Source organism: Anolis sagrei, chromosome X (assembly GCF_037176765.1).
Source record: "Anolis sagrei isolate rAnoSag1 chromosome X, rAnoSag1.mat, whole genome shotgun sequence".
Lineage (NCBI taxonomy): Eukaryota > Metazoa > Chordata > Lepidosauria > Squamata > Dactyloidae > Anolis > Anolis sagrei.
The window spans coordinates 25,482,474-25,508,472 of record NC_090034.1 but is presented as its reverse complement, the minus strand read 5'-3'; the positions used below and the strand labels follow the sequence as shown (position 1 = coordinate 25,508,472).

At 44.6% G+C, this 25,999-nt stretch overlaps 1 protein-coding gene across 4 annotated transcripts in view; it reads left to right on the top strand.

The window, feature by feature from the left end:
* The first annotated feature begins 828 nt into the window (after positions 1–828).
* Positions 829–25,999, top strand: part of SYT17 (synaptotagmin 17) — a 49,731-nt gene continuing 24,560 nt past the window's right edge. Inside the window, exons 1-3 of one of the 4 annotated variants that reach the window (XM_060786314.2) lie at positions 829–1,230; positions 22,117–22,139; positions 25,078–25,226. In XM_060786314.2, the coding sequence (XP_060642297.2) occupies positions 993–1,230; positions 22,117–22,139; positions 25,078–25,226 (410 nt within the window). In that variant the 5' untranslated portion in view covers positions 829–992. Of the gene's footprint in view, positions 1,231–11,429; positions 11,486–11,552; positions 11,980–22,116; positions 22,140–25,077; positions 25,227–25,999 lie in introns of those variants that run through there. The other 3 variants (XM_060786315.2, XM_060786317.2, XM_067460937.1) reach the window with 3 other exon arrangements.

The window sequence follows — 25,999 nt, the reverse complement described above, 5'->3', positions numbered from 1 at the left end:
CTGCCATAAAATTTCTATTTCCCACTAAGTCGTGTTGATCTATGAAGCTAGCTATCTGCCCTAATTTGCCAGCATGATTCCTTGCTCAGGTCTATATCACCAGGTGCTTTCCCATGAGAGCTTCCTGTCAATTTGTCTTTGCTCAACCCCTTATCTAGGGAGGATGATTCCAACTCCTGTGAGTGACCTTGAGGCTCAGAGGTAATTATATTCTTTGGGCCCACATCACTATCTGAAGCACTTTTGTTTTCTTGGCCTGTATCATTCCCTTGGTTTGTATCACTATGAATCCTAGGAAAGCACACAATCCCTTCCAACTCTAAGTCATCAGTGAACCCATCAGCCTTTGGCTGCTGTGACTGCTGCCGAGCTACAACACCAATGTTTCCAATATTCTGCCAGAGAGCATCTCAAGTATCAGATAACTATCAACCTCTGGTTCTTTTCTACAATACTTCTCTTTATTGGACTTGATAAGGCTGAATGCCAACTGTCTGGTATTTCCTCTGCCCAGGTCAGGTCATTCTCCATGTATTAATTGTGAGAATTTGCTGTAAGGGTATTATGTACTTCTTGTTTAATTTATAATAAATTCCCTTTCCTCCACCTCGAAAGCCTTCTCCCTCGATGCATTGGCTCTCCCACGTGTTGCTCTTTGGCAACTTCTCCTACTGCCAACAAACAGATGGATGTTTCCGCTTCCAGGAGATGCTTCCTCCAGATAACATCATTGGGTTTGAAAATGATATCCCCCCCCCCCCCCGCCAAAAAAACACATGCACATTTCAAGCAAAGATGTACTGAAAGAAAAGGATCCAAGTAACTAAAAATGCACTTGCTTCTGCATAACTAAACTGGGAGAACTTTACTGCTTGCCAAACATAAGAAAGAAAACGTGCATGTGTGTGTGTGTTCATAAATCACATGTCAAGTGACAAGCTGGAAAAAAAGTCCATCCTTTCCAGTAGAGAAAGCCATCCGCACAGCATGCAATGAGGATCGGAGGGACGGACCCCAAAGCAGAGCTCTTTCCAGCAAGAAGTGCCAACGGGAAAGGACACCAAGCTGCCGAGAAAGAAGGAGAGAGGATGGGAGACAAGAAGGGATGGCCCACCTTATTGAACAAATCAAGCACGCCGATGTTGGTGGTCGAGAGCAAAAATGAAAGGTGCCATGGTCAAAACACACCAAGGACTGATAGGAAACCTGCTGAAGATGGCATATATACAGGTAAGTCTTGAAGATCCTTGGGGGACAAATAGTCTGGCCATCGGGAAGCAAAAGAAGACAGGAGTGGCCAGTTGGGGATTTATTTATCAGACTCTCCCAATGCAGTTTGTTGATCCTGGCTCCTAGCATCCTTCACCATTGGCCAGGGATGATGGGAGCTGCAGTTGTAGAGTGTATAAAAGCACGCATAGTTTAGGAGAGATTAATTATCCTTCCTCTCACACTTAAGGAGGAAAAAATAGAAAGGCAGCATTATGCGATGATTGAGAGGGATAAATGAGAGGCACCACTAGGAAACCACAGATCTCCGTAACCCGCATTCTAATTCTCCTTTGATCAATGCAATTGCACCCACTCTTGTGAGATAGGGAAGTGATGGTTGTTTCATGGCTGATGTCTCACCTTTCCAATATTTCAGGAGTTTGACCAAAGTGTTCAGTCTTGGCAAAGTACATAATCTAGATAACTTTATTATCATTGTACATTGTACAACAAAATTAAATGCCTTCCCCAGCACATATCACAATACAATATCCCCATCCCTCCACACTCCCACTCCCACTGCACAGCTCTCAGTGCCACATTAATGTGAAACCATGGAGTTCGATATATTCACAGCCCTAGGATAAAGGCTATCTCTCGGTCTGTTTGTCCTTGCCTTTGTCACCCTGTACCATCAGCCAGATGGTAATAATTAAAAAAGAAAAGAAAAGAAAAAGAGGATATCCAGGGTGAGATGGGTCCTTAAGAATGCTCTGAGTTTTCTTAAGGCTGCAGGGGACCTATAAAGTCCTTCCAGAGAGGGGAGAAAGAGGGCAACCAATGATTCTCTGTGCAGAAGTGGTGACCCTTTGCCTCTCCGCTTCTGGAGCCAATGAACAGACTGAGTAGTTGCCGTATGCATGAAGTCCTCAATAGCAAAGGGCCTGGCACCAGTCTCAGGTTGATGTTTGCTGGCACACTGCTTCCATGGAGGGAAAATAAGGTGCCTCCTGTAAAAGCTGCTGCTCGCCCTGGAAATCCAAGAAGAGAGCCAATAATTCATCCCGGATGGGAATTGGAGAGAAACTCCTGCTACAGAGTTCTTCCTGCAGGAAACTGGCAAGTTTATGGCAATAGGAATGTTTTGTTGAAGGCTTTCATGGCTGGAATCATTGGTTTGTTGTGAGGTTTTTTTTGGTTGTATAGCCATAGGAATGTCGTTTGTCGTCAGCTGACCCTTTCCTTAGGGAGACAAGGTTAGACACTCTGTTTCCCAGCAAATGGAGTGTGAAGTTAGCAGAGGAAGAAGGCTGGTGACCTCTTGCTGTGTCCAGAGGGAGAAATCCCATGCTGAAGGGCTGCTCTGCATTTCCCAAGGTCCCTGTCCTTTTCCAGCCTCTGTTCCAAGAAGCCGCTGTGTTCCCCAGGCAGTCTTCTCCTTCATAGGGTGAACCACAGGGTGGCCCCATCTCCACAACTGTATTGTGTGCAGATGAAACTCAACCGGCAGCTGTCTTTCCTGCCATTGCTGCAATGAGGTGTATGTCCTCCACTGGACCTGAAGTCTGTGAGCCAATGGCGGGGGCACAGGGCACACCAGATGGGACTCTCTTTCAACATATTTCTGCAATCACTTGGCCTTTGCCACCTAAGCAAACCCTTCTGCTTCAATGTAGGGCTGGGCATCATGATGTTGCAAAAAGCCATCCGTTTTCACTTTGGAGGGCTATGAGGAGTAAGCTTTAGGAGTGCAGTAGAATCACTGGTCTGTTTCTTTTATTGCATGTCTCTGTTGCTGGATCTACACTGCCATATTTTGGGGGAAAGGATGACCTTTGAGATCATAACCTTTTGGAAAACCAGAATCTCCAAAGCCCTTTGGAAGCTTGACCTTTTGGAGATTAATTGGCATTCATTACCATTTGAAATGATCATAACCCTTTTCCTTGGTTGAGTTCATCTTTTCTTTAGTGGTATATATCTGCTTCACAAAATCTTGCCGATTTAAAGGTAGGGCAGTTCAAGCCTGGGCTGGGGTGTCAGCCCAGCTTCTGCTTACCTAGCAGTTCGAAAACAGCAATTTGAGTAGATAAATAAATACCATTTTGGTGAGGAGGTAATAAAACATGCCCATGCAGACATGGAGCAACAGCACTTCCCCATGGCTGGAGTCAAGCACAGCCTCCAGATGCCAAAGATGGAAAAAAATGATAAGCCTTTACCTCGGTTTATGTACTGTCTGACTTTGTTAATTGTATAATGGCACTTAGGTTTCTCAGTTGTTAGACTGGTAATCTCTTTGAACTGTTAGGAACAAAGATTATGCCAATGCACAAAATATAAAGCAAATCTTCAGAAGTGTTATTTCAGTTGCCTAAAACATCTACTCTCCCATAAAATATACTTGGTTTTAAATCATGATCTCAAGAGACAAAAATAAGTAGTCTTCATTAAAAGTAAGATATTTGGTTTACATACAAACTTCATGTATCCAGCATACAGGTTCATTGGTTATCAATTGAAAGTTTAACCAGTAGGTTCTCTAAGGCATTCTGTTGCAATCTCTTCTCTGTTTTATGTCTAATGCATACTCTCTTAATGCAAAACTGAAGACAACCTAAACACAACTAACTATTCAAAACAATATTGACTTCTAAAATGGAGTCTCAGTCTGAATAGTCCCAGATCTGATCACATGGTCTACAGTCCCTTCCACAACCTCAAACAACACAGAGTTAAGTGAATACTGCACATCAATATACACATATACAATATTGCAAGCAATCTGAATTATATACATAACAAATAACTAGTATAGAAGGTTTGTAGAAGGTTGCTATTTCCAACACATACGATGCAGGGTAAACTCACATAATCCAGTTCCATGCAATTCATCTGCATTCTGAAATGGCAATATATGTTTGTGTGTGTGTGTGGCATGCAGGAAGTCCCAGAAACAATCCTAGCACCTTTAGGTAGGAATAGGAAAGGTGCGTCCATGAAACCCTAGTACGAGGCAGGGAAACATGACTTTGAAATGCCTTTTGCGCTTTTCCTATCATTTTCAATCGGCCATTTTTGAGCTGGCCACTTGAGAGAAATAGAGAGTATTTAGCCATATTTGTCAGTGCCACCATAGTAACAACAAGAGCGATAATTTGGTAATGAGTGTTTTGTTGAGTTAACTTTCTGGAGAAGGTAGAAATAATAATAATTGAGAATTCCGTGGAAAGTAACTGATCCCTTTAAAAATAAAATAAGTAATTTCCAGAAGCTCAAACTCCTGTGCTTGAATGTGCTACCTAAAAACTGTCAGGCCATCAAATGCTAATCAAGGTGGCCAATTGAAACGTTCATAACTTGCTCCAACAGACAAGAGTTCTTTCTCAAACCCTGGACATTTCACAGATATATAAACAGACACACACATACACAGACACACACACACAGACACACACACACACATATATGTATGTATGTGTGTATATATATATATACATATATACTAGCTGTGCCCTGCCACGCGTTGCTGTGGCCTATAGTAAAACTTATCAAAGTTGAGGTAGATATCTGGACTATTACGAAAGAGAGGTCCCTATCTATTCCTTCCCCCTTTTCCTCCCCCTTTCTCTACTTTCTTCCTTCTCTACCTCTTTCTTTCTTTCCTTCTTTCACTACTTGGTTTCATCCTTCTCTCTTTCCTTCATTCCCTCCCCCTTTCTTCCTTTGCCTTTCTTCCCTCCCTGTTTGCTTCCTTCTTTCTCTTTTTATTTCCTTTTATTTCACCACCATCATAACAATAACAATAATGCAGTGCATTGCCTCTGGGACCTGACACCTCTCCCATTCCCCCTAAAAGAGTCTCATAGGAACAATAGCATAATAATAATAATAATAATAATAATAATAATAATAATAATAGAAATAACAACCTTTACCCGCCACGTGTTGCTGTGGCCAATCTTCCCTCTTTCTTTCCTTCTTTCCCTCCCTCCCTCCCTCCCTCCCTTCCTTTCCTTCCTTCCTTCCTTCCCATCTTTCCTTCTCCTCTTCTTTCTCTCTCTTTCCTTCCTTCCCCCTTTTTCTTTCTCTTCTGCTGTCTCTCTTTTCTTTCCTTCCATCTTTCCTTTTCTTTTCTTTTCTTCTTCCTCTAACTTTCCTTCCTTCCCCCCTTTTTTTTACCCCCCTTTCTCTTTCTTCCTTCTTTCCTTCCTTCCTGTCTTTCCTAGATTTTGACAGGGCGGGAAGGGGCGGGGTGGGGTTTGGAGGTGGCCTGAAGTAAAAGGAGGTAAGATTGGGGCAGGGGAGTGATGGAGCCTGGGGTTGCGTGTGTGTGTGCAGCGGCGGGGGGAGTGGGGTTGCGTGTGTGTGTGGCGGTGGGGGGAGTGATGGAGCGTGGGGTTGCGTGTGTGTATGCGGCGGCGGGGGGAGTGGGGTTGCGTGTGTGTGTGCAGCGGCGGGGGAGTGGGGTTGCGTGTGTGTGTGGCGGTGGGGGGAGTGATGGAGCATGAGGTTGTGTGTGTGTGTGCGGCAGGGTGTGTGTGTGTGCGGGAAGCGGCGCGGCGGGGCTTGGAGTGGGCATGGTTTCCGCAGAGGGAACGTTGGCCGGAAGGCCATGTGCGCGCGCGATGGAACTTGCGGCTGGGTGCCAATGCGCATGCTCAGTTGTTTTGCCGTTTTGTGAGCGTGTTGTGTTGTTTTTCATTTTGAGTAGATGTGTTTGTACCTTGTGGGTTGTGTTATGGGCATGGGAATTTTGGTTAAGTTTCGTTGGGGCTTTTTTGAGTTTTGTTGTTTTGCCGTCTTGTGAGTGTGTTGTTGTGTTGTTTTTCATTTTGAGTAGATGTGTTTGTACCTTGTGGGTTGTGTTATGGGCACGGGGATTTTAGTTAAGTTTCGTTGGGGGATTTTTGAGTTTTGTTGTTTTGCCGTTTTGTGAGTGTGTTGCTGTGTTGTTTTTCATTTTGAGTAGGTATGTTTGTACCTTGTGGGTTATGTTATGGGCACAGGGATTTTGGTTAAGTTTCGTTGGGGGATTTTTGAGTTTTGTTGTTTTGCTGTTTTGTGAGTGTGTTGTTGTGTTGTTTTTCATTTTGAGTAGATATGTTTGTACCTTGTGGGTTGTGTTATGGGCACGGGGATTTTAGTTAAGTTTCGTTGGGGGATTTTTGAGTTTTGTTGTTTTGCCGTTTTGTGAGTGTGTTGTTGTGTTGTTTTTCATTTTGAGTAGATATGTTTGTACCTTGTGGGTTGTGTTATGGGCACAGGGATTTTGGTTAAGTTTCGTTGGGGGATTTTTGAGTGTTGTTGTTTTGCCGTTTTGTGAGTGTGTTGTGTTGTTTTTCATTTTGAGTAGATATGTTTGTACCTTGTGGGTTGTGTTATGGGCATGGGAATTTTGGTTAAGTTTCGTTGGGGGGTTTTTGAGTTTTGTTTCCTCATTGGATGCCCCTAACAAATTTATATATATAGATTCCTAGCTTTCAACAGACCTCATAACCTCTGAGGATGCCTGCCATAGTTGGAGGCAAAATGTCAAAATGTCAGGAGAGAGTGCTTCTAGAACATGGCCATAGAGCCTGAAAAACCTACAACAACTCAGTGATTCTGGCCATGAAAGCCTTCGATAATACAATAATAATACACTTTACTTATAGTCTGCTTTATCTCCCTGGAGGGACTCAGAGCAGATTACAATACACATATGAGGCAAACATTCAGTGCCTTGCACACACAGTGAAGGATGACATACAACACAGACAACGGTAAAGACCTTCCCTGTTTTCCATCTCCGGCGTCTGGAGGCAATGCTCAACTCCAGCAATGGGGAGGCGCTCTTGTTCCATTTTTCCATGCTGAGGAGCCTCTTGTCCATAGACATCTCCAATTGTGTTGCCAGCATGTCTGCATAGGGCACTCTTTTACCGCTGAGGTGGTACCTATTGATCTACTAGTATTGCATGCTTTCAAACTGCTAGGTTGGCAGAAACTAGAGCTGACAGTTGGGTACTGAGCCTGGCTTGTGGTTTAAAACTGCCAACCTTTAGGTCAGCAGCTTTCCTGCAGCTAGCAGTTTAACCCGCTGTGCTACCGCTGCCCCTGTGCAACCACGGCAACTGAGAAGGAACAGGGTCAGCCGATCGGGAGCCATGTCCGTTGACTGTATAAATATGTGAGAGGAGGCCACAGGGAGGAGGGAGCAAGCTTGTTTTCTGCTTCCCTGGAGACTAGGACGCGGAACAATGGCTTCAAACTACAAGAGAGGAGATTCCATCTGAACATGAGGAAGAACTTCCTGACTGTGAGAGCCGTTCAGCAGTGGAACTCTCTGCCCCGGAGTGTGGTGGAGGCTCCTTCTTTGGAAGCTTTTAAACAGAGGCTGGATGGCCATCTGTCAGGGGTGATTTGAATGCAATATTCCTGCTTCTTGGCAGGGGGTTGGACTGGATGGCCCATGAGGTCTCTTCCAACTCTTTGATTCTATGATTCTATGATTCTGGTAGGGTGTGGTAAACAGTGCTTTATGTTGTGATAGTCTTGTGGCAAAAACAGCGCATTGGATGGGTGGATACTGGTCATTCCAGCACTGTTGCATCCGCTGGTGGTGAGAGAGACCCCCCTCAAAGGACTGTGCAGCCGTCGACAATTCCCTGCCAGGCAGCCCGACTGTTTCTAAGAACTCCCAAAGTTCCCAAAGGCAGCTCAGTGCAGAGCACATGACAGGCATCCAAACGGGATTTGTGTGTGTGTGTGTGTGTGTTAGGAGCAGCTTGAGAAACTGCAAGTGGCTTCTGGTGTGAGAGAATTGGCTGTTTGCAAGGATGTTGCCCAGGGGGATGCCCAGATGTTTTATCACCCCATGGTAGGCTTCTCTCATGTCCCCACATGAGAAGTTGGAGCTGACAGACGGGAGCTCACCCCACTCCCCGGATTTGAATTGCCGACCTTTTCGTCAGCAGTCCTGCCAGCACAAGAGTTTAACCCATTGCACCACTGGGGGCTCCTCTCCAAACGGGATGCAACCAAGGCATGGACCACTAGCCTCAGAGCTGATTGCTCCAGGAAGTGGCACAGTTGGCTCATAGAATCATAGAATAATAGAGTTGGAAAAGACCACATGGACCATCTAGTTCAACCCCCTTTTGCTGTCATGCAGAAAAAGCACCATCAAAGCATCCCCGAGAGAAGGCTATCCAGCTTCTGTTTAGAAGCCTCCAAGGAAGAAGCTTCCATTAGACTCTGAGGCAGAGAGTTCCACTGCTGAACAGCTCTTCTTACTCTCAGGAAGTTCTTTCTCATGTTCAATGGAATCTCCTCTCCTGTAATTTGAACCCATTGCTCCATTGAGTCCAGGTCTCCAGGGCAGCAGAAAGGAAGTCTTCCCCCTCTTCCTTATGGCATCCTTTCACATATTGATACATGGCTGCCATGTCTCCTCTCAGCCTTCTCTTCTGCAGGCTAAACAGACCAAGCTCTTTAAGATGTTCCTCAGAGGGGTTATTCATGGTCTCCAGACTTTTGATCATTTTAGTCACCCTTTTCCTCTGGACACCTTCCAGCTTGGAGTCAATATCTCTTTTAAATTGCTTTGCCCAGAATTGGACACAGTATGATTCCAGGTAACACGGTCTGATCAAAGTTGAACAGAGAGCCACCATGACGTCCCTCGATCTGGACACTAGACTTCTTCTGATGTAGCTCAAAATCCCATTGGCTTTTTGAGCTGCTGCATCACACTCTTGTCTCATGTTCAACTTGTTCCCCACGAAGACTCCAAGATCTTTTTCACATGAGACTCTGTTGTCGAGCCAGGCGTCACCCATCCTGTATCTTTGCATTTCATTTTTTTCTGCCTAAGTGAAGTATCTTGCATTTATCCTTGTTGAAATTCATTGTGTTAGTTTTAGCCAATCAGCTCTCGTCTGTTAAGGCCCTTCTCATTCTGACCCTGTCCTCTGGAGTATTAGCTATCCCTCCTAATTTGCTGTCATTGCAAACTTAATCAGCATGCCCTCTAAACTTTCATCCAAGTCATTAATAAAGATCCTGAACAGAGCTGGACCCAGGACTGAACCCTCTCTATGCACGAAATAGTCACTTCTTTCCAGGAACCATTGGGGAGAAGCACCCATTTGGTCGCTTATCCCATTACAGATCCATGTACGAGCAGCCTTGCCTAGCCCACATTGGACCAGTTTGCTTGCAAGAAGGTCATGGGGGACTTTGTTGAAGACATTACTGAAATCAAGATATGCTCCATCCACAGCATTCCTTGCATCTACCAAGCTTGCAAATCTATCGAAAAAAGAGATAAGATTAGTCTGGCATGACTTGTTTTAGAATCCTAGACCTCTAGAACTCTAGAATCATACAACCATATGGTAGAATGGCCCACGAGGGTTGGACTTGATGGCCCATGAGGTCTCTTCCAACTCTATCATTCTATGAAATAATTATTATATTATATTATATTATATTACATTATTAACACAATGCAGGAGACAAGGTGGAACTGTCTTCCTGGTCCCTCTCTTTGGTAACGATAACGTATTTGGTTTACTCACAACCTTCCTGTGTTCAACATACATAGGTATACAACCTATAAGTCAGTTTCAGATATGTTTGAGATAGTTTCTGTGCAATCTGGTCGCAACATCTCTCTACAACCGGTATGTTCCGAAGGGAAGGTCTTCTTCTTCTGCTTGCTGGTGTCCATCCAGGTGGGCTCTCTTCCTTGGCTGTTGTTGTTGTTTATTCGTTCAGTCACTTCTGATTCTTCGTTACCTCATGGACCAGCCCACGCCAGAGCCCCCTGTCAGCTGTCTCCACCCCCAGCTCCTTCAAGGTCAAGCCAGTCACTTCAAGGATACCATCCACCCATCTTGGCCTTTGTCGGCCCCTCTTCCTTTTACCTTCCACTTTCCACAGCATCATTGTCTTCTCTAAGCTTTCCTGTCTCCTCATGATGTGGCCAAAGTATTTCATCTTTGCCTCTACTATCCTTCCCTCCAATGAGCTGTCGGGCTTTATTTCCTGAAGTATGGACTGGTTGGATCTTCTCGCTGTCCAAGGCACTCTCAGAACTCTCCTCCAACACCACCGTTCAAAAGTGTCTATCTTCCTTCGCTCAGCCTTCCCTATGGTCCAGCTCTCACATCCGTAGGTTACTATGGGGAACATATTTGTGTATATGTGTATATATGTGGTTTTGTGCATACGTTGTATTTTTTTATATATATTATGGCTGCTTAAGTCTCTTCCACTGTATTTTTCAGTGTTTTTCTGAGTGACTAGCCATCCCCTGCCACACATTGCTGTGGTCCAGTCTGTATATATGTGTTTTGTGTGTGTATATATGTGTATATGTCTGTGTGTATATGTTTGTGTATATATGTGTGTTTGTGTGTATATGTGGTTTTGCACATGCTTTGTAATGTATCTTTTGTTTTTTGGCTTTTCTAGTCTCTTCTGCTGTGTTTTTCAGTGTTTTTATGAGTGATGATCATGCATTGGCCTGATAGGTGTCTTGTGTCCAAATTTGGTATCAATTTGTCCAGTGGTTTTTGAGTTATGTTAATCCCACAAGCAAACATTACATTTTTATTGATATAGATTAGCACAGTGCAGAAGACAAGGTGGAACTGTCTTCCTGGCTCCTCTCTTTGGTAAAGATAACATATTTGATTTATTGTCGAAGGCTTTCATGGCTGGAATCACTGGGTTGTTGTAGGTTTTTTGGGCTATATGGCCATGTTCTAGAAGCATTCTCTCCTGATGTTTTGCCTGCATCTATGGCAAGCATCCTCACAACCTCTGAGGATGCTTGCCATAAATGTAGGCGAAATGTCAGGAGAGAATGCTTCTAGAACATGGCCATATAGTCCGAAAAACCTACAACAACCTATAACATATTTGGTTTACACACAACCTTCCTGTGTTCAACATACCTAGGTATACAACTTATCAGTTACAGATATGTTTGAGATAGTTTCTGTGCCATCTGGTCACAACATCTCTCTACAACAGGTATGTTTGGAAGGGAAGTTCTTCTTCTGCTTGCTGGTATCCATCCAGGTGGACTCTCCTCCTTGGCTGCCCTTGGGCTTTCCCTTCAGCCTTTCCTTGCTCCTGGGGAGCGGATGGATGCCCTCCAGGGGGCAGGGATCGGGGCGTGGCCTGAGGGCAAGGCTTAGAGGCGTGCATGTGGGTGCGGGGGCGCGCACTTGCAGGGAAGCAGAGGCAGAAGCTGGAGCAGAAGATGGCCTATCTGCAGGTGAGTGGGGGGGAGGGGGAGGGGGAGGAGGAGGCGCAAGGGAGGGGGTTCTCCCCGCCTCAGGACCCCCTTCTCCCCAACCCCAAAGGAGAAGGAAGCCTCCACCTGTAGCATCGCAGGCGGAGGAGGAAGGCAGGCAGGCAAAAGGGAAGAGAAGGGCTCTCCTTGCTTGCGCAGACCGGCATCCAGAAAGAAACGCGGGCGGAAGAGTTTCCCCCAAATGTTTCTTGTGCCTTCAACAGCTGGCTCTCTTTCGCCTCCCGAAGAGAAGCGGGAGAGAAGGGAAGAGGCTCTTCTGAGCAGAAGGGAGAGCCGTGTTTCAGAAAGGCTGCCCTAAGGGAGAGGCAGCAGGGCAGGGAAGGAGCTCCGGAGAAGGAGAAGAACTTCTTGGAGGCGCTGTGGCCAAAGCTCTCAAACCTCCATCGATATGGAGCAAGGGATTCAAATGGCAGGAAAAGAGCTTCCCCCTAAACGTTTGCAAAAACTTCCTGATGGTAAGCACTGCTCAGCAGTGAAATCTGCGACTTCCTTGGGGATATTAAGCAGAGACTGGGTGGTCATCTGTCGGGAGGGCTTTGATGTTGTGTTCCCCTAGAAGGTCCTTGTGGACTCACTCGGAGGTCCTTGTGGACTCACTCGAAGGTCCTTGTGGACTCACTAGGAGGTCCTTGTGGACTCACTAGGAGGTCCTTGTGGACTCACTCGAAGGTCCTTGTGGACTCACTCGAAGGTCCTTGTGGACTCACTAGGAGGTCCTTGTGGACTCACTCGAAGGTCTTTGTGGACTCACTCGAAGGTCCTTGTGGACTCACGAAGGTCCTTGTGGACTCACTCGAAGGTCCTTGTGGACTCACTAGGAGGTCCTTCTGGACTCACTAGGAGGTCCTTGTGGACTCACTCGAAGGTCCTTGTGGATTCACTCGAAGGTCCTTGTGGACTCACTAGAAGGTCCTTGTGGACTCACTAGGAGGTCCTTCTGAACTCACTAGGATGTCCTTGTGGACTCACTCGAAGGTCCTTGTGGACTCACTAGAAGATCCTTGTGGACTCTTCCATCTCAGTGACTTTAACACGGAACAGTGGTTCTCAACCTTCTTAATGCCCCAACTCCTTAATTTATTAATTTATGATTTATTTACTATATTTGTATACCGGCTTTCTCAGGCCGCAGGCGACTCAAGGCGGTTTACAGAGGCAACAATTCAATGCCCAACAACATCATAAAAACACTTAAAACATTTAAAAACATTAATACAGTTCCTCATCTTGTGGTGACCTCCCAACCATAACATTATTTTTGTTAGTACTTCATAACTGTAATTTTGCTACTGTTACAAATCATAATATAAATATCTGATACGCAGGATGTATTTTCATTCACTGGACCAAATTTGGCACAAATACCTGATACGCCCAAATTTGAATACTGCTGGGGTTGCGGGGAATTGATTTTGTCTTTTGGGAGTTGTAGTTGCTGGGATTTGTAGTTCATTTACAGTCAAAGAGCATTCTGAACTCCACCAACAATAGAATTGAACTAATCTTGCCCCACAGAACTCCCATGACCAGCAGAAAATACTGGAAGATTTTGGTGGGCATTGACCTTGAGTTTTGGAGTTGTAGTTCACCTGTATCCAAAAAGCACTATGGGCTCAAACAATGATAGATCTGGACCACACTTGGCATGGATACTCAATCTGCCCAAATGTGAACCCTGGTGGAGTTTGGGGGAAATAGATATTGACATTTGAGACTTGTAGTTTCTGGGATTTATAGTTTACCTACAATCAAAGAGCATTCTGAACCCCACCAATGATTGGGACAAACTTCTCACACAGAACTCCCATGACCAACCAAAAATACTGTGTTTTCTGATGGTCTTTGGCAACCCCTCTGACACCCCCTGATGACCCCCCCGGGGTCCTGACCCCCAGGTTGAGAAATGCTGACATAGAAGCATGTACAATCTAATATATGATGGCAATGTCAAGTACCAAAAGCTTATAACTGGGTAGGAGATGTGTATTGTGGCACAGTGAAAGACAGAATATATGTTTGGATAGATACAAAGGCATTTGACACAGTGAATCATGGTGCTCTCTGGACTTTCCTCCATGAAGTCGGATGCCCTGACAGATTTGTGAGCATCCTGCATGGTGACATGATGGCAACAGTCCTGGACAGCAATGGCTCCCAAAATGACCAATTTAAGGTGGAATCAGGTGTCAAACAGGGATGCGTTATTGTCCCAACCTTATTTTCCGTCTTCAATGCTATGATACTTCATCTTGTTGATGGGAAGCTTCCCACTGGAGTGGAAATCACCTATTAGACAGATGGCAAGCCATTTAACCTCAGCAGACTGAAAGCCAAAACCAAGGTCACAACAATATCTGTGATGGAACTCCAATATGTTGATGATAATGTGGTCTGTGCTCATTCAGAAGAAGACCTACACACCACTCTAAATGCCTTTGCAGAAGCATATGAAGAGCTTGGCCTCTCGCTGAACATTGAGAATACCAAATGCTCTTTCAGCAGGCACCATCCAATCCCTCTGCAATAAGATTAATGGTGTAACATTAGAAAATGTTGACCATTTCCACTACCTTGGAAGCCATCTCCACACAAAAGTCAACATAGACACTGAAATACAACACTGTCAGAGATGTGCAAGTGCAGCATTTTCCTGAATGAAGCAGAGCATGTTTGAGGATCGGGACATCCGTAGGGATACCAAGATGGTTGTTTATAAGGCCATTGTCCTACCAACCCTGCTATATGCCTGCGAAACATGGACCATCTACAGGCGTCACACTCAATTTCTGGAACGATTCCATCAGTGTTGCCTCCGAAAAATCCTGCAAATCTCTTGGGAAGAAGACAGACGGACAAACGTCAATGTGCTGGAAGAAGAAGCAAAGAGCCCCAGCCATGAAGCCATGATTCTCTATCATCAACTTTGCTGGACTGAATGCCACATTTATTTATTTATTTATTCCTTTATTTATTTACTTGTATACCACAGTTTCTCAGCCCAACAGGCGACTCAACGCGGTTTACAACAAGGATAAGAATCAATCAACGATATACAATTTAAAACCATAAAAGCATAATATACAATATTGACACAACAATAGACAACACAATGCATCTCATAACTAGAGTCGTGATCCAATCCGTTGTCCAAATTTCCATTCCTGTAATCATCACATTAATTGCACTGTTTAACCGAATGCCCGTTCAAACATCCAAGTTTTTAATCTTCTTCGGAACACCATTAGCGAGGGGGCTGATCTTACCTCCATAGGAAGGGTGTTCCACAGCCGGGGGGCCACCACAGAAAAGGCCCTGTCTCTCGTCCCCGCCAGCCGCACCTGTGAAGCAGACGGGATAGAGAGCAGGGCCTCCCCAGAAGATCTTAGGGTCCTGGCGGGCTGATAGGCAGAGATACGTTCGGATAGGTAACTTGGGCCAGAACCGTTTAGGGCTTTATAGGCCAACGCCAGCACTTTGAATTGAGCCCGGTAGCAAATCGGCAGCCAGTGGAGCTGGTGCAGCAGAGGAGTTGTATGCTCCCTGCGCTCCGCTCCTGTTAGTATCATGGCTGCCGAGCGTTGGACTAGCTGGAGCTTCCGAGCCGTCTTCAAAGGCAACCCCACGTAGAGAGCATTGCAGTGGTCCGAATGTCCAAAGACCACCGTCTCCCAAAGGAGTTACTCTACTCCCAACTCAAGAATGGAAAACAGAATGTTGGTGGACGGGAAAAGAGATTGAAAGATGGGCTTAAAACCAACCTTAAAAGTAGTGGCATGGACACTGAGAGAGAACTGGGAAGTCCTGGTCCTCGAGCATTCTAACTGGAGGTCAGCTGTGATCAGCAGTGCTGTGGATTTTGAAGATGAACCAATGGAAAGTGAAAGGGAGAAACATGTTAAGAGGAAGAAGGAGCATCAAGCCAATCCTTGTCAGGACTGCCTTCCACCTGGAAATCAATGTCCTCACTACGGAAGAACATGTGGATCCAGAATAGGCTTCTACAGTAACATTTCGGCCCACCGCCAAGACCCTGCATTTGGAAGGCAATCAGACTCAGCTGAGGATGTGATAGCCAATGATGATAGCATCAGCACATGGCAGGATCTTAGGATAGGATCCTGGCATCTTCTGGTCCTGGTCTCCTCACTTGAGCTCCTTCCATCCGAAGCGTAAAGTATTCCAAGCCTTTGAAGCAGGAGTGGGTGTGAACCCATCAAAAGATCTTCTAGTATTTAAGACACTAAAGGAGTCCTATTTCTGTTGTTATTTTATCCTCTTCTCCTCTTACACGCACCAAAAATAGTGGAAACTTCTGTAGCCAAAATCAAGAGCCGTTTCCTAGATCCTGGAACAAGAAGAGTTTCTTTCGTGTTTAGATACTCAAGCATCACTTGGGACAGGATTGAGTGAGTCATGGGCTTCAAGTTATCGGTGCATTGTTGTTTTTTACTCTTCTAAAAAAACCTATCATTATAATATAATGTAAAAATAATTATTATCCTATGTGAAGATGTTATTTTCGTTGTTTATTCGTTCAGTTGCTTCCAACAAGATAAAATGTATTTATTAACTGCATTCATTTCCTGCCTTTCCTCCAAGGCTTCATTATTGTCAGGAAGGAATGGCATATGGAAATGGGAGAGAATATTCACAAGGAATTCTGCAAAACTGCCAAGTTTTTTGCGAAGGTTAAGAAAAATGGCAAAATTAATATCTCGAAGCCATATTGCTCCCCCTGTTAGACCTCATCCCAGAGGTTTCTGGCTCCTCCCTTAATTCTCTTTCCCCGTTCCTGGTTTTGCCACACAGCTGCCTGTGTTTGCCTTTATGGATTTATAAAGGGGCTGTGTCAGTTCACTGCCTTTCTCCTCTGTTTGCTTTTGCGCTCATGCTTCCAATCTGTTGCTATCTGGTAGCAGAGCTTCTGTTTTCAGGACTCCATCCCTTATTACTTGTGGGATATAGGCTTTTTTTGGTTCAAATGATCTGCTAATCTGCTAATAATGCCTTCTATGTCCTATGAACTGTATGTTCAAGCACAGATGCAGCCTAAGTCACCATATTTCAGGAAGGCTAACACAAATCTTGATTGATGTATTTTGACTGTATAATAGAGTAAAACAATGGAAATGTAACAATAGCAGTAATAATAGAGTAAAAAAATAAATGTAATAATAATAATAATAATAATAATAATAATAAATATAGTAAAATTTATTTATTTGTCGTGTCAGGGCAACCAGTCAATTGTATTAATAAATGTAAAATAGAGTAAAATAATAAATGTAATAATAATAACAGAGTAGTATAAATAACCTTGACTCAAGTATAAGCCGAGGGGGGATTTTTCAGCCTAAAAAAGGGCTGAAAAACTAGGCTTATACTCAAGTATATACAGTATTCAGTTTATTGTCTGCCTTTTTTCTCAAACCACTTTATAATTCGTCAACTTTTGGCCAGTTTCCAATCTCCCCTATTTGGGCAAAGTCCTGGAATGTGTGGTGACCTCGCAACTCCGGGAGTTCCTGTTTGACACGGAGTATCTAGATCTGGCACAGTCTGGCTTTAGGCCGGACATGGTACTGAAACAGCCTTGGTCGCCTTAGTGGATGATCTTCTCCAGGAACTGGACAGGGGGAGTGTGTCCCTGTTGGTTCTGCTGGACCTCTCTTCAGCCTTCGATACTGTCGACCACGGTATCCTTCTGGGACGCCTTGCAGGAATGGGTCTTGGGGGTACTGCTTTGCAGTGGCTCCAGTCTTTCCTCGAGGGTCGCTCCCAGAAGGTGTCACTAGGGGGCACCTGCTCGACTCCTCGGCCATTGTACTGTGGAGTCCCGCAGGGTTCAGTACTGTCCCCTATGTTGTTTAACATATACATGAAGCCGTTGGGAGAGATCATCTGGAGTTTTGGGGTGCGGTGTCATATGTACGCAGATGATGTCCAACTCTATCACTCCTTTCCATCTGCTACTAAGGAGGCTGTCCAGGTCCTGAACCGGTGCTTGTCCGCTGTAACGGACTGGATGAGGGACAACAGATTGAAACTAAATCCAGACAAGACAGAGCTACTCCTGGTCAGTCGTAAGGCCGAACAGGGTACGGGGTTACAGCCTGTGCTGGACAGGGTCACACTCCCCCTAAAGGCGCAGGTTCGCAGTCTGGGAGATCTCCTGGACTCATCGCTGAGCCTGGAGCCCCAGGTCTCGGCGGTGGTCAGGGGAGCTTTTGCACAACTAAAACTTGTGCGCCAGCTGCACCCGTACCTTGGGAAGTCTGACTTGGCCACGGTAGTCCACGCTTTGGTTACATCCCGCTTAGATTACTGCAACATTCTCTACATGGGGTTGCCTCTGAAGACTGCCTGGAAGCTGCGCAAGTCCAACGCTCGGCAGCCAGATTACTAACAGGTGCTGGGTACAGGGAGCATACAACCCCTCTGCTACGCCAGCTCCACTGGCTGCCAATTAGCTTCCGAGCACAATTCAAAGTGCTGGTGTTAACCTATAAAGCCCTAAACGACTCCGGCCCTGTTTACCTCTCCGAACGTATTCTCCCCTACGTACCATCAAGATTCCTAAGATCGTCTGGAGAGGCCCTGCTCTTGGTCCCACTGGCCTCACAAGCGCGGCTGGTGGGGACGAGGGACAGGGCCTTCTCGGTGGTGGTCCCGCGACTCTGGAACTCTCTCCCACTGGAGGTCAGAACCTCCCCGTCTATCCTGACATTCAGGAAACGAGTGAAGACGTGGTTGTGGAGACAGGCTTTCGATGAATGAGACAGCACCCTAGGATTGTGGATGGAAGATGAGGTATACTTGTTTTTAATATGACGACTGACCACCATAGTTTTAAATATAGTTGTTATTTTAAATGTGTTGTTGTAATTATGAACTATGATATTTTACTGATTGTATGTTTTTGTGGTTGTAAACCGGGCTGAGTCCCTCTAAGACAGTGTTTCTCAACCTTGGGTCCCCAGATGTTTTTGGCCTACAACTCCCAGAAATCCCAGCCAGTTTACCAGCTGTTAGGATTTCTGGGAATTGTAGGCCAAAAACATCTGGGGACCCCAGGTTGAGAATGACTGCTCTAAGAGGTGAGAAGCTCGGTATAGAAAACTTTGAAATAAATAAATAATAATAAATAATAATAAATAATATCTAAAATACATTTGAACTCAATATTTGTTTTACAAAATCAGACACCTTGCTACAACTTCTGAAGGGGTCTGGGGATGGTTTTGCAATGTTTATATGTAGCATGAGAACTTATTTGCGCGAGGAAGTAACCCAGGTGTCTCTTTGGGTTCATTTCTTGCACTCTGAACCAAACTTGGTATATATACCCATCATAATGAACTTTAAATACTGCTGGGGTTTCAGGTGGCTTGCCAGAGGATGATAGGAGTTGTAGTCCACTTCACATCTGGATAGCCATGTGTATCCCACCAATGATAGATCTGGACCAAACACCACCTTAAAATGACCCACCTTAAAATCCCTAGGCATTTAGGGGCCATGGTAGTAGATGATGGGAATTATAGTCCACCCACATCCAGAGAGCCTCAGAATTCCCACCCTTGATTAAAAGCACAGATCTCCTCTGAGCTAATCATATGACTTAGCCTACTTCCCAGAATACATAAGCAAGCCTGGGATGATGGGAGTTGCAGCCCAAGAAGAAGGCTGGGCCATCTGAACTGTTAGGTGTACAGCCTGGAGTCACAGCCCAGCCAGATCTGAAACGGATGGGAGTTACAGTCAACAAGAACCAAATGCAAGAGGTCAGTAAGGCCACTAGATTGTTGCCATGGAGACCTATATCACCAGAGTGTGGCCAGTACATCAGAATCAAAGAAACTACTGCTTTGGGTTTCATTATGGTCAATATGTTTAGTTATTTAATCAGGTCAAGTGACTGTGAAATACCTTAAAAAACATAGGACAAGAGACTCCAAAAACAGACACAGTACAATTACTGTGTGTATGTGAGACACCTGAGCAACACGATGGACATCTTAGAAATGTGTGGGAAAGAGCCAGCTGTGATCCCAAGAGGTCATTGGAAGGTTACAGGAAAGAGCCAGCTGTTACTCCAAGAGGTCACTCGAGGGTTGCCATGGAGATCTAAATCAGCCAGGTGTGCTCACTACCTAAGGGACAGAGAAAGTACTGCTCTGTGTTTCAGCCTGGTGACAGAACTATGTCTACAATCATAACACTACTTATTAATTTTATGAATAAATAACAAAATGAAAACCCAGACAATGCCAGATACCTAACACAGGTATTAAATGAAACACAGTGGTCTATGTAATTAATAGTGCCACAATGTAATGTTTTAGTGTAACTGTATGCTTTTGGTTTTGCCTTTCTTGTCCTGAACTGTTAATCAACATACAAAACTAATAACCATAACAAATACTGCAACCCTCTCTTTTCTTGATCTAGTGTCCCATTGTTCAGAGTGGCCCTTTTCTCCCATTTTTTCCTGTCTCCAAATTCCAGAAAAGAAGGATTTCACTGGGTATGAGCCATGTCATCTTGGCCGAATCTCCCTCTTAGGGCTGTTGTGAGGATAAGAAGCAACAGAAATCCTTTGCTTAGAAAAAGATTGGGATTGTGTGTTGCTGTTGTTTTGTTTTTTTAAAAAAGATTGATTGAATTGAAATGTACTGTTCTGGAAGCATTCCTTTGGCTTCTGCTTTATGAGTAAATGTTGGATTCCTCAGGAATGAGTCTTATTTATTTTAATCGTAACAATAAAACAAATAAGAATTGCAATCTTAGACAAGCATCTTCTTCATTGCTGGTGCCCTGATGATATGCTGTTGCACTTACCATAATCCCCATGAACGCATGACTCATGACATGTGTAGCCTGCAATGCCATTTTTTGCATTTGTAAAGTATTTGCATTTGTAAAGCAACAGGCTTGGGAAGGCTGTCTTGAGTCTACAATACTGTTGAAAGTCATTGCCTTGTCCTTTTAAAAGGCAACCCCCAAACCCCTATTAGACACTAGGAGCAAGGAGAGCATTTCAACAGGTTTATTTGGCCAAGTCACCCTGCTGGGTGGAGCAAATAAGAAAAGTGCCACACCAAAAATGGAATTCAGCTTTATAGTCAGTATTTTTGGAAAAGGCATAACCCTTTGGAAAGGCATCCATAACCTTTTGGGAAAATTAGACTCTCCAAAGCCTTTTGGAAAGGATGACCTCAGGAGATTAATTGGCATTAACACTATTTGGAATTATCATAACCTTTTTTAAAGTACGATCTTTCTGAGAAGAGCTAAAAACTTGTTGAGTGACTATCTTCTTTAGTGATAAATATCCACTAGCATTCTTGCAAGGCAATTTAGATTTCTCAGTTATTAGACTGATATACCTGGTTTCTCTCTTTGAACTGTTAGAAACAAAGATTATGCCAATGCACAAAATAAATAGATCTTCAGAAGTGTTATTTCAGTTGCCCAAAAAAACATCAACCCCCCCATAAAATATATTGGTTTTAAAGCATGCTCTCAAAAGACAAAAATAAGCAGTCTTCAAACTTACAAACTTTGTGTATTTGGCATACAGGTACATTGCTTATCAGTGGAAATATGAAACATTAGATCTCTAAGGCATTCTGTTGCAGTCTCTTATCTGTCTGTCTAAAGCAGGGGTCCTCAGACTTTGTAAACAGAGGGCCAGGTCGCAGTCTCTCAAACTGTTGGAGGGCCAGATTATAATTTGAAAAAAGCATGAATGAATTCCTATGTATATTGCACATATCTTATTTGTAGTGCCAAAAAACACTTAAAAACAATACAATAATTAAAACAAAGAACAATTTTAATAAATATAAACGTATTAGTATTTCAATGGGAAGTGTGGGCCTGCTTGTGGCTGATGAGATAGGATTGTTGTTGTTGTGTGCTTTCAAGTTGTTTCAGACTTAGGTTGACCCTGAGCGAGGGCTAGGTAAATGACCTCGGAGGGCCGTATCCGGCCCTTAGTTTGAGGACCCCAGGTCTAAAGCATACTCTCTTAATGCAACTGACTAATGCATACTGACCACACACTGTACTGACAATACACTGACTTCTGAAATGGAGTCTCAGTTTGAACAGTCCCAGATCTGATCACATGGTCTATAGTCCCTCACACAACATAGAGTTAAGGGAAAACTACATACCAATACACATATATACAATATAGTAAGCAATCTGAATTATATACATAAGAAATGACTAGTATAGGAGGTTTGTAGAAAGTTGCTATTTCCAACAAATACTAAGTGTAATCACAACCAGCTGGGGCAAATGCAATGCTAGGGGCTGAATCTCAGAAAAGGAAGGTATGAGAAACAGACCAAATACGAGCCCCTTTGGGGGTAAATGCAGGAAAGCCGTTGATTCTCCTCTGCCCTCCCATGAAATATGTGAAAAATCAGAGCTGAAAATGGCATCATTTTGCTGCCGAATTGCAGCTAAGGCCAAGTGCTGGGAAGGTGGGGTGCCTTGGAGTCTTTTCTGGGGCTTTGCTAAACCACTCTTGTCTCTCTGCTCTTTTTCCTCCCCTCTGCTTCTGCATGGATCTCTAAAAGGACAGTTGGAACCAATAAATGAGGTGAGTTAATTGGATGATTCATCCCTCCTCCCCTTGCCTCTCCCCGTGCGTTTCGGTCGTGCTTTTCAGTCTGCTTGTCTTGCCTTGTCTGTCTTCAGCTTTTCGAACGTTCCGACAGGCCTCTTTATGACCAAGTTGCCTCTGGGTTTATTAAAGACAGCCCCCCTTTTTATGCAAGCACGTCCCTAGATTTGTATCCAATTTTCATTACTGTGTGCTGCATTTTTCTACACTACTCTCCCTGTACGTATGTCTTTTTGAACAAAAATAGCACCTCCAAATTCAGAGAAGATATAAATGTTGGGTTGTTGCAGGTTTTTCGGCTGTATGACCATGTTCTAGGAGCATTCTCTCCTGACGTTTTGCCTGCATCTATGGCAGGCATCCTCAGAGGTTGTGAGGTCTGAGGTCTGACCTCACAACCTCTAAGGATGCTTGCCCTAGATGCAGGCGAAACATCAGGAGAGAATGCTTCTAGAACATGGCCATTCAACCCAAAAATTCTACAACAACCCAGTGATTCCAGCCATGAAAGCCTTCAATAATACAATAAACATGTTCCGCTTTAGACATTACTGTGGAATTGTTTGATTCGTGCTAAAGTGTGAACCAAAGGACATTCCTTCAAAAATGATCAAGCTTGGAATATGTGCTATAATGGCCTAAATCTCCTTGACTCCCTTTTTAATTTTTGAAGCATTAGAAAGGGGTTTGCCCCCAGAGCCAAGCCTTGGTGTTCCCATTGGCTTGGAATCCCAAGCACAAAGGGAGCCCCATTGGCCAGCACCTCTATAACCCAAGAGATCGTATGGTCCTCCTCATGAAATGTGGGGAAAACCAATTGCTCCTATTGAACTGCAGCTCTATTTGAATCTGAGCCTCCGGTGGTGGGTTAAAGCGCTGATCTTCTGAACTTGCTGACTGAAAGGTCACAGGTTTGAATCCGGGGAGCAGGGTGAGCTCCCGCTGTTAGCCCCAGCTTCTGCATACCAAGCAGTTCGAAAACATATAAATGTGAGTAGATCAATAAGTACCATTCCGGCGGGAAGGTAACAGTGCTCCATGAAGCCATGCTGGCCACATGACCTTGGAGATGTCTACGGACAATGCCGGCTTTTCGGCTTAGAAATGGAGATGAGCACCAACCCCCAGAGTTGGACACAGCCAGACTTAATGTCAGGGGAGAACTTTACCTTTACCGAACTGCAGTTCTATTTGAATCTGAGACTATATGATGTTGAAGCAGTATTGCTTCTGTGTGAACCTTTGTGAGCTGTCCATGGTGCTGCACCCTGAACTTCAGCTCTACTCACTGTAGTGAACTTGCTTTGCAGGAATCCAGACTTTATTTGACCTTCTTTCAGCTTCTCCCTCCCCTTTCTCCTTCCCATTCCATTCCCTTTCCTCCCTTCCATCCATCCCTTCCATCCATTGCTCTTTCCTGTCCCTTCATTTTCCTCCCTCCCTCCCTTCCCTTAATAATAATAATAATAATAATAATAATAATAATAATAATAAGCTTTATTTGTATCCAGCCCCTTCTCCTCAAAGGGACTTGGGGTGTCTTTCAGCAAAACAAAAAAATACAGTAAATAATATAACATTTCCTCCCTCCTGCCCTCCCTCCCTTCCCTCCCTTCCCTCCCTCCCTCCCTCCTTCTCTCTCTTCCTTTCCTCCTTTCCTTCATTTCCCTTCCCCTTTCCTCCTTTCCTTCCTTCCTTTGCTCCTTTCCTTTCCCTCATCATCATCCTTTCCCCCCTTTCCCCCTTCTCTTCCCTTCACTTCCCTTCGCTACCATTCCCTTCTCTTTCTTTCCCCTTCCCCACCCCTCTTTCCTTCCTCCCTTTCTTCCTCACTTCCCTCCTTACCTTACCCTCCCTCCTTCCTTCCCTTTCTCTTTCTCTTCCCTCTCTTCCTTTCCTCCTTCCCTTCATTTCCCCTTCCTTCCCCTCCTTTTCTCCCCTCCCTTGCTCCTTCCCTTCCTTTCCCCTTTTTCCTCCCTTCCCTTCTCCTCCCTCTTTCTTCCCACCCTTTCTTCCTCCCTTCCCTTCCTTTCCCCTCCCTCCCTCCTTCCCTCCCTTCCTCTTTTCCTTCCCTCCCTTCCCTCCCTTTGTTTCCCTTCCTTCCCTCCCTTCTTCCTTCCCTCTGTTTCCCTCTCTCATTTGCCTCCCTTCCTTTCTACTCCTTCTCTTCCTTTCCTCTTTCCCTTCCCTTCCCTTCTTCTTTCCCTTCCCTCCCCTTCCTTTTCTCCCAAAGCACTATGCAGAATTAAAAACAAAGACAACTAAAACACAGTGAGATAAACAAATGTATATCAAAACACATCAGCTAGTAGTTACTAATAATCTGCCCATATAGAAAGATCTTTGTTGGCTGGTGGAAGGAAAGGGAGCAACCCACCTCTCTTGCAAGGCGGCTTTACAATTGGGATCCGCTACAAGGTTGGCTATCTTTCGTGTCCTCATGCATTGGGCCCATGGGATTGGCAGGACAAAGATACGAATCTGCCCTGATGATCTCAAAACCAAAGCAGGCACACTTCAACTCACACAATTCCTAAAAGCCTCAGGCCCTTTCCTCCCCCCCCCCCCAGCCATTTAAGCAAAAGGAAGGGGCCTGAAGCTGTAAGGAATTATGGGAGTTGAAGTCGAAAACACCTGGAGGGAGAGCCCAAGTTGAGCCGGGCCTGATCCACAATGTAATCAATCCACAGCTCACAAAGTGGATCCTTTCCTCCTTTCCAGTTTCCACTAAGACAGCTAATAACTGAACCCCAGATCCTTTTGCAATAGGGGCTAGTAGAGCCATTCATACTCTCTCTCTCTCACACACACAGGCACTTGCAATCTGAGCTTGACACATAAATAACAAGTGTGTTTATGTCTGCCGGTAACCAACGGGTTGTAATTTTTGCTTTCTGGTTTCCAACGGCCTCAGGGCCTTTTGTCTAGAATCTCCGATCTCTTACTGTGCAGATGGACTTGCCGGAATTGTTGCCAGAAGTGTTATGACTGCAGCTGTTGCCAGTCAAACGAAGACGAAGTGGAAATCCTGGGGCCTTTTCCAGGGCAGACACCTCCCTGGTTGTAAGTTCAGAGGATGCTTTTCCCATCCTATTTGTCTGCTTCATTTCATGTTTCTTAGGGATCACTTTGGGAACGTCTTGTTTACTCGCCAGGCTTCACCCCCCCCCCCTCGTGCCTCTTTTCTAGGGGAGCTATTGAGCTTTACCAGAAGGTAATATTGAGGTAGATTGAAGGGACAGTTCAGGTGCCACACTCAAGACTGAATGGAAAAATGCAGTTTATTGTGAGAGCATCTGTTTGGCGATGACTTCATGTTGTGACGATCCAAGGAATAGATAAAAACAAAAATGTCATTTAAATATATAATCCCATAATCGTAAGGTTATGGTGGAAACTATCCAAGATGAGAGAGTTCTATTCATTCTCCTAGCAATGAAAAACCAGACTGGAGATGAATTTGGAACATGTTGCATCTTCTCCTGTCTTAGGAATGATAATAAAAAAAGATGAAGGGAATGCATGGATCTCATAAGCCAAAGGGAGAGAGAGAGTGAGAAAAGGAAGAGGAGAAAGAAGTAGAAGAAAAAGAGGAGGTGGAGGAAGAAGTAGTAGTAGAAGGGGGGAGAAGGAGGAAAAGGAAGAGAAGGAAGAAGGAGAAGGAGAAGAAGAAGGGAGAGGAGGAAGAAGAAGTAGAAGAAGGGGTGGAGGAGAAAAGGAAGAGAAAGAGGAAGAAGAAGAGGAGGAGGAAGAAGAATTAGAAGAAGAAGTAGAAAGGGGAGGAGGAGGAAGAGGAAGAAGAAGTAGTAGAAGGGGAGGAAGAAAAAGAGAAAGAA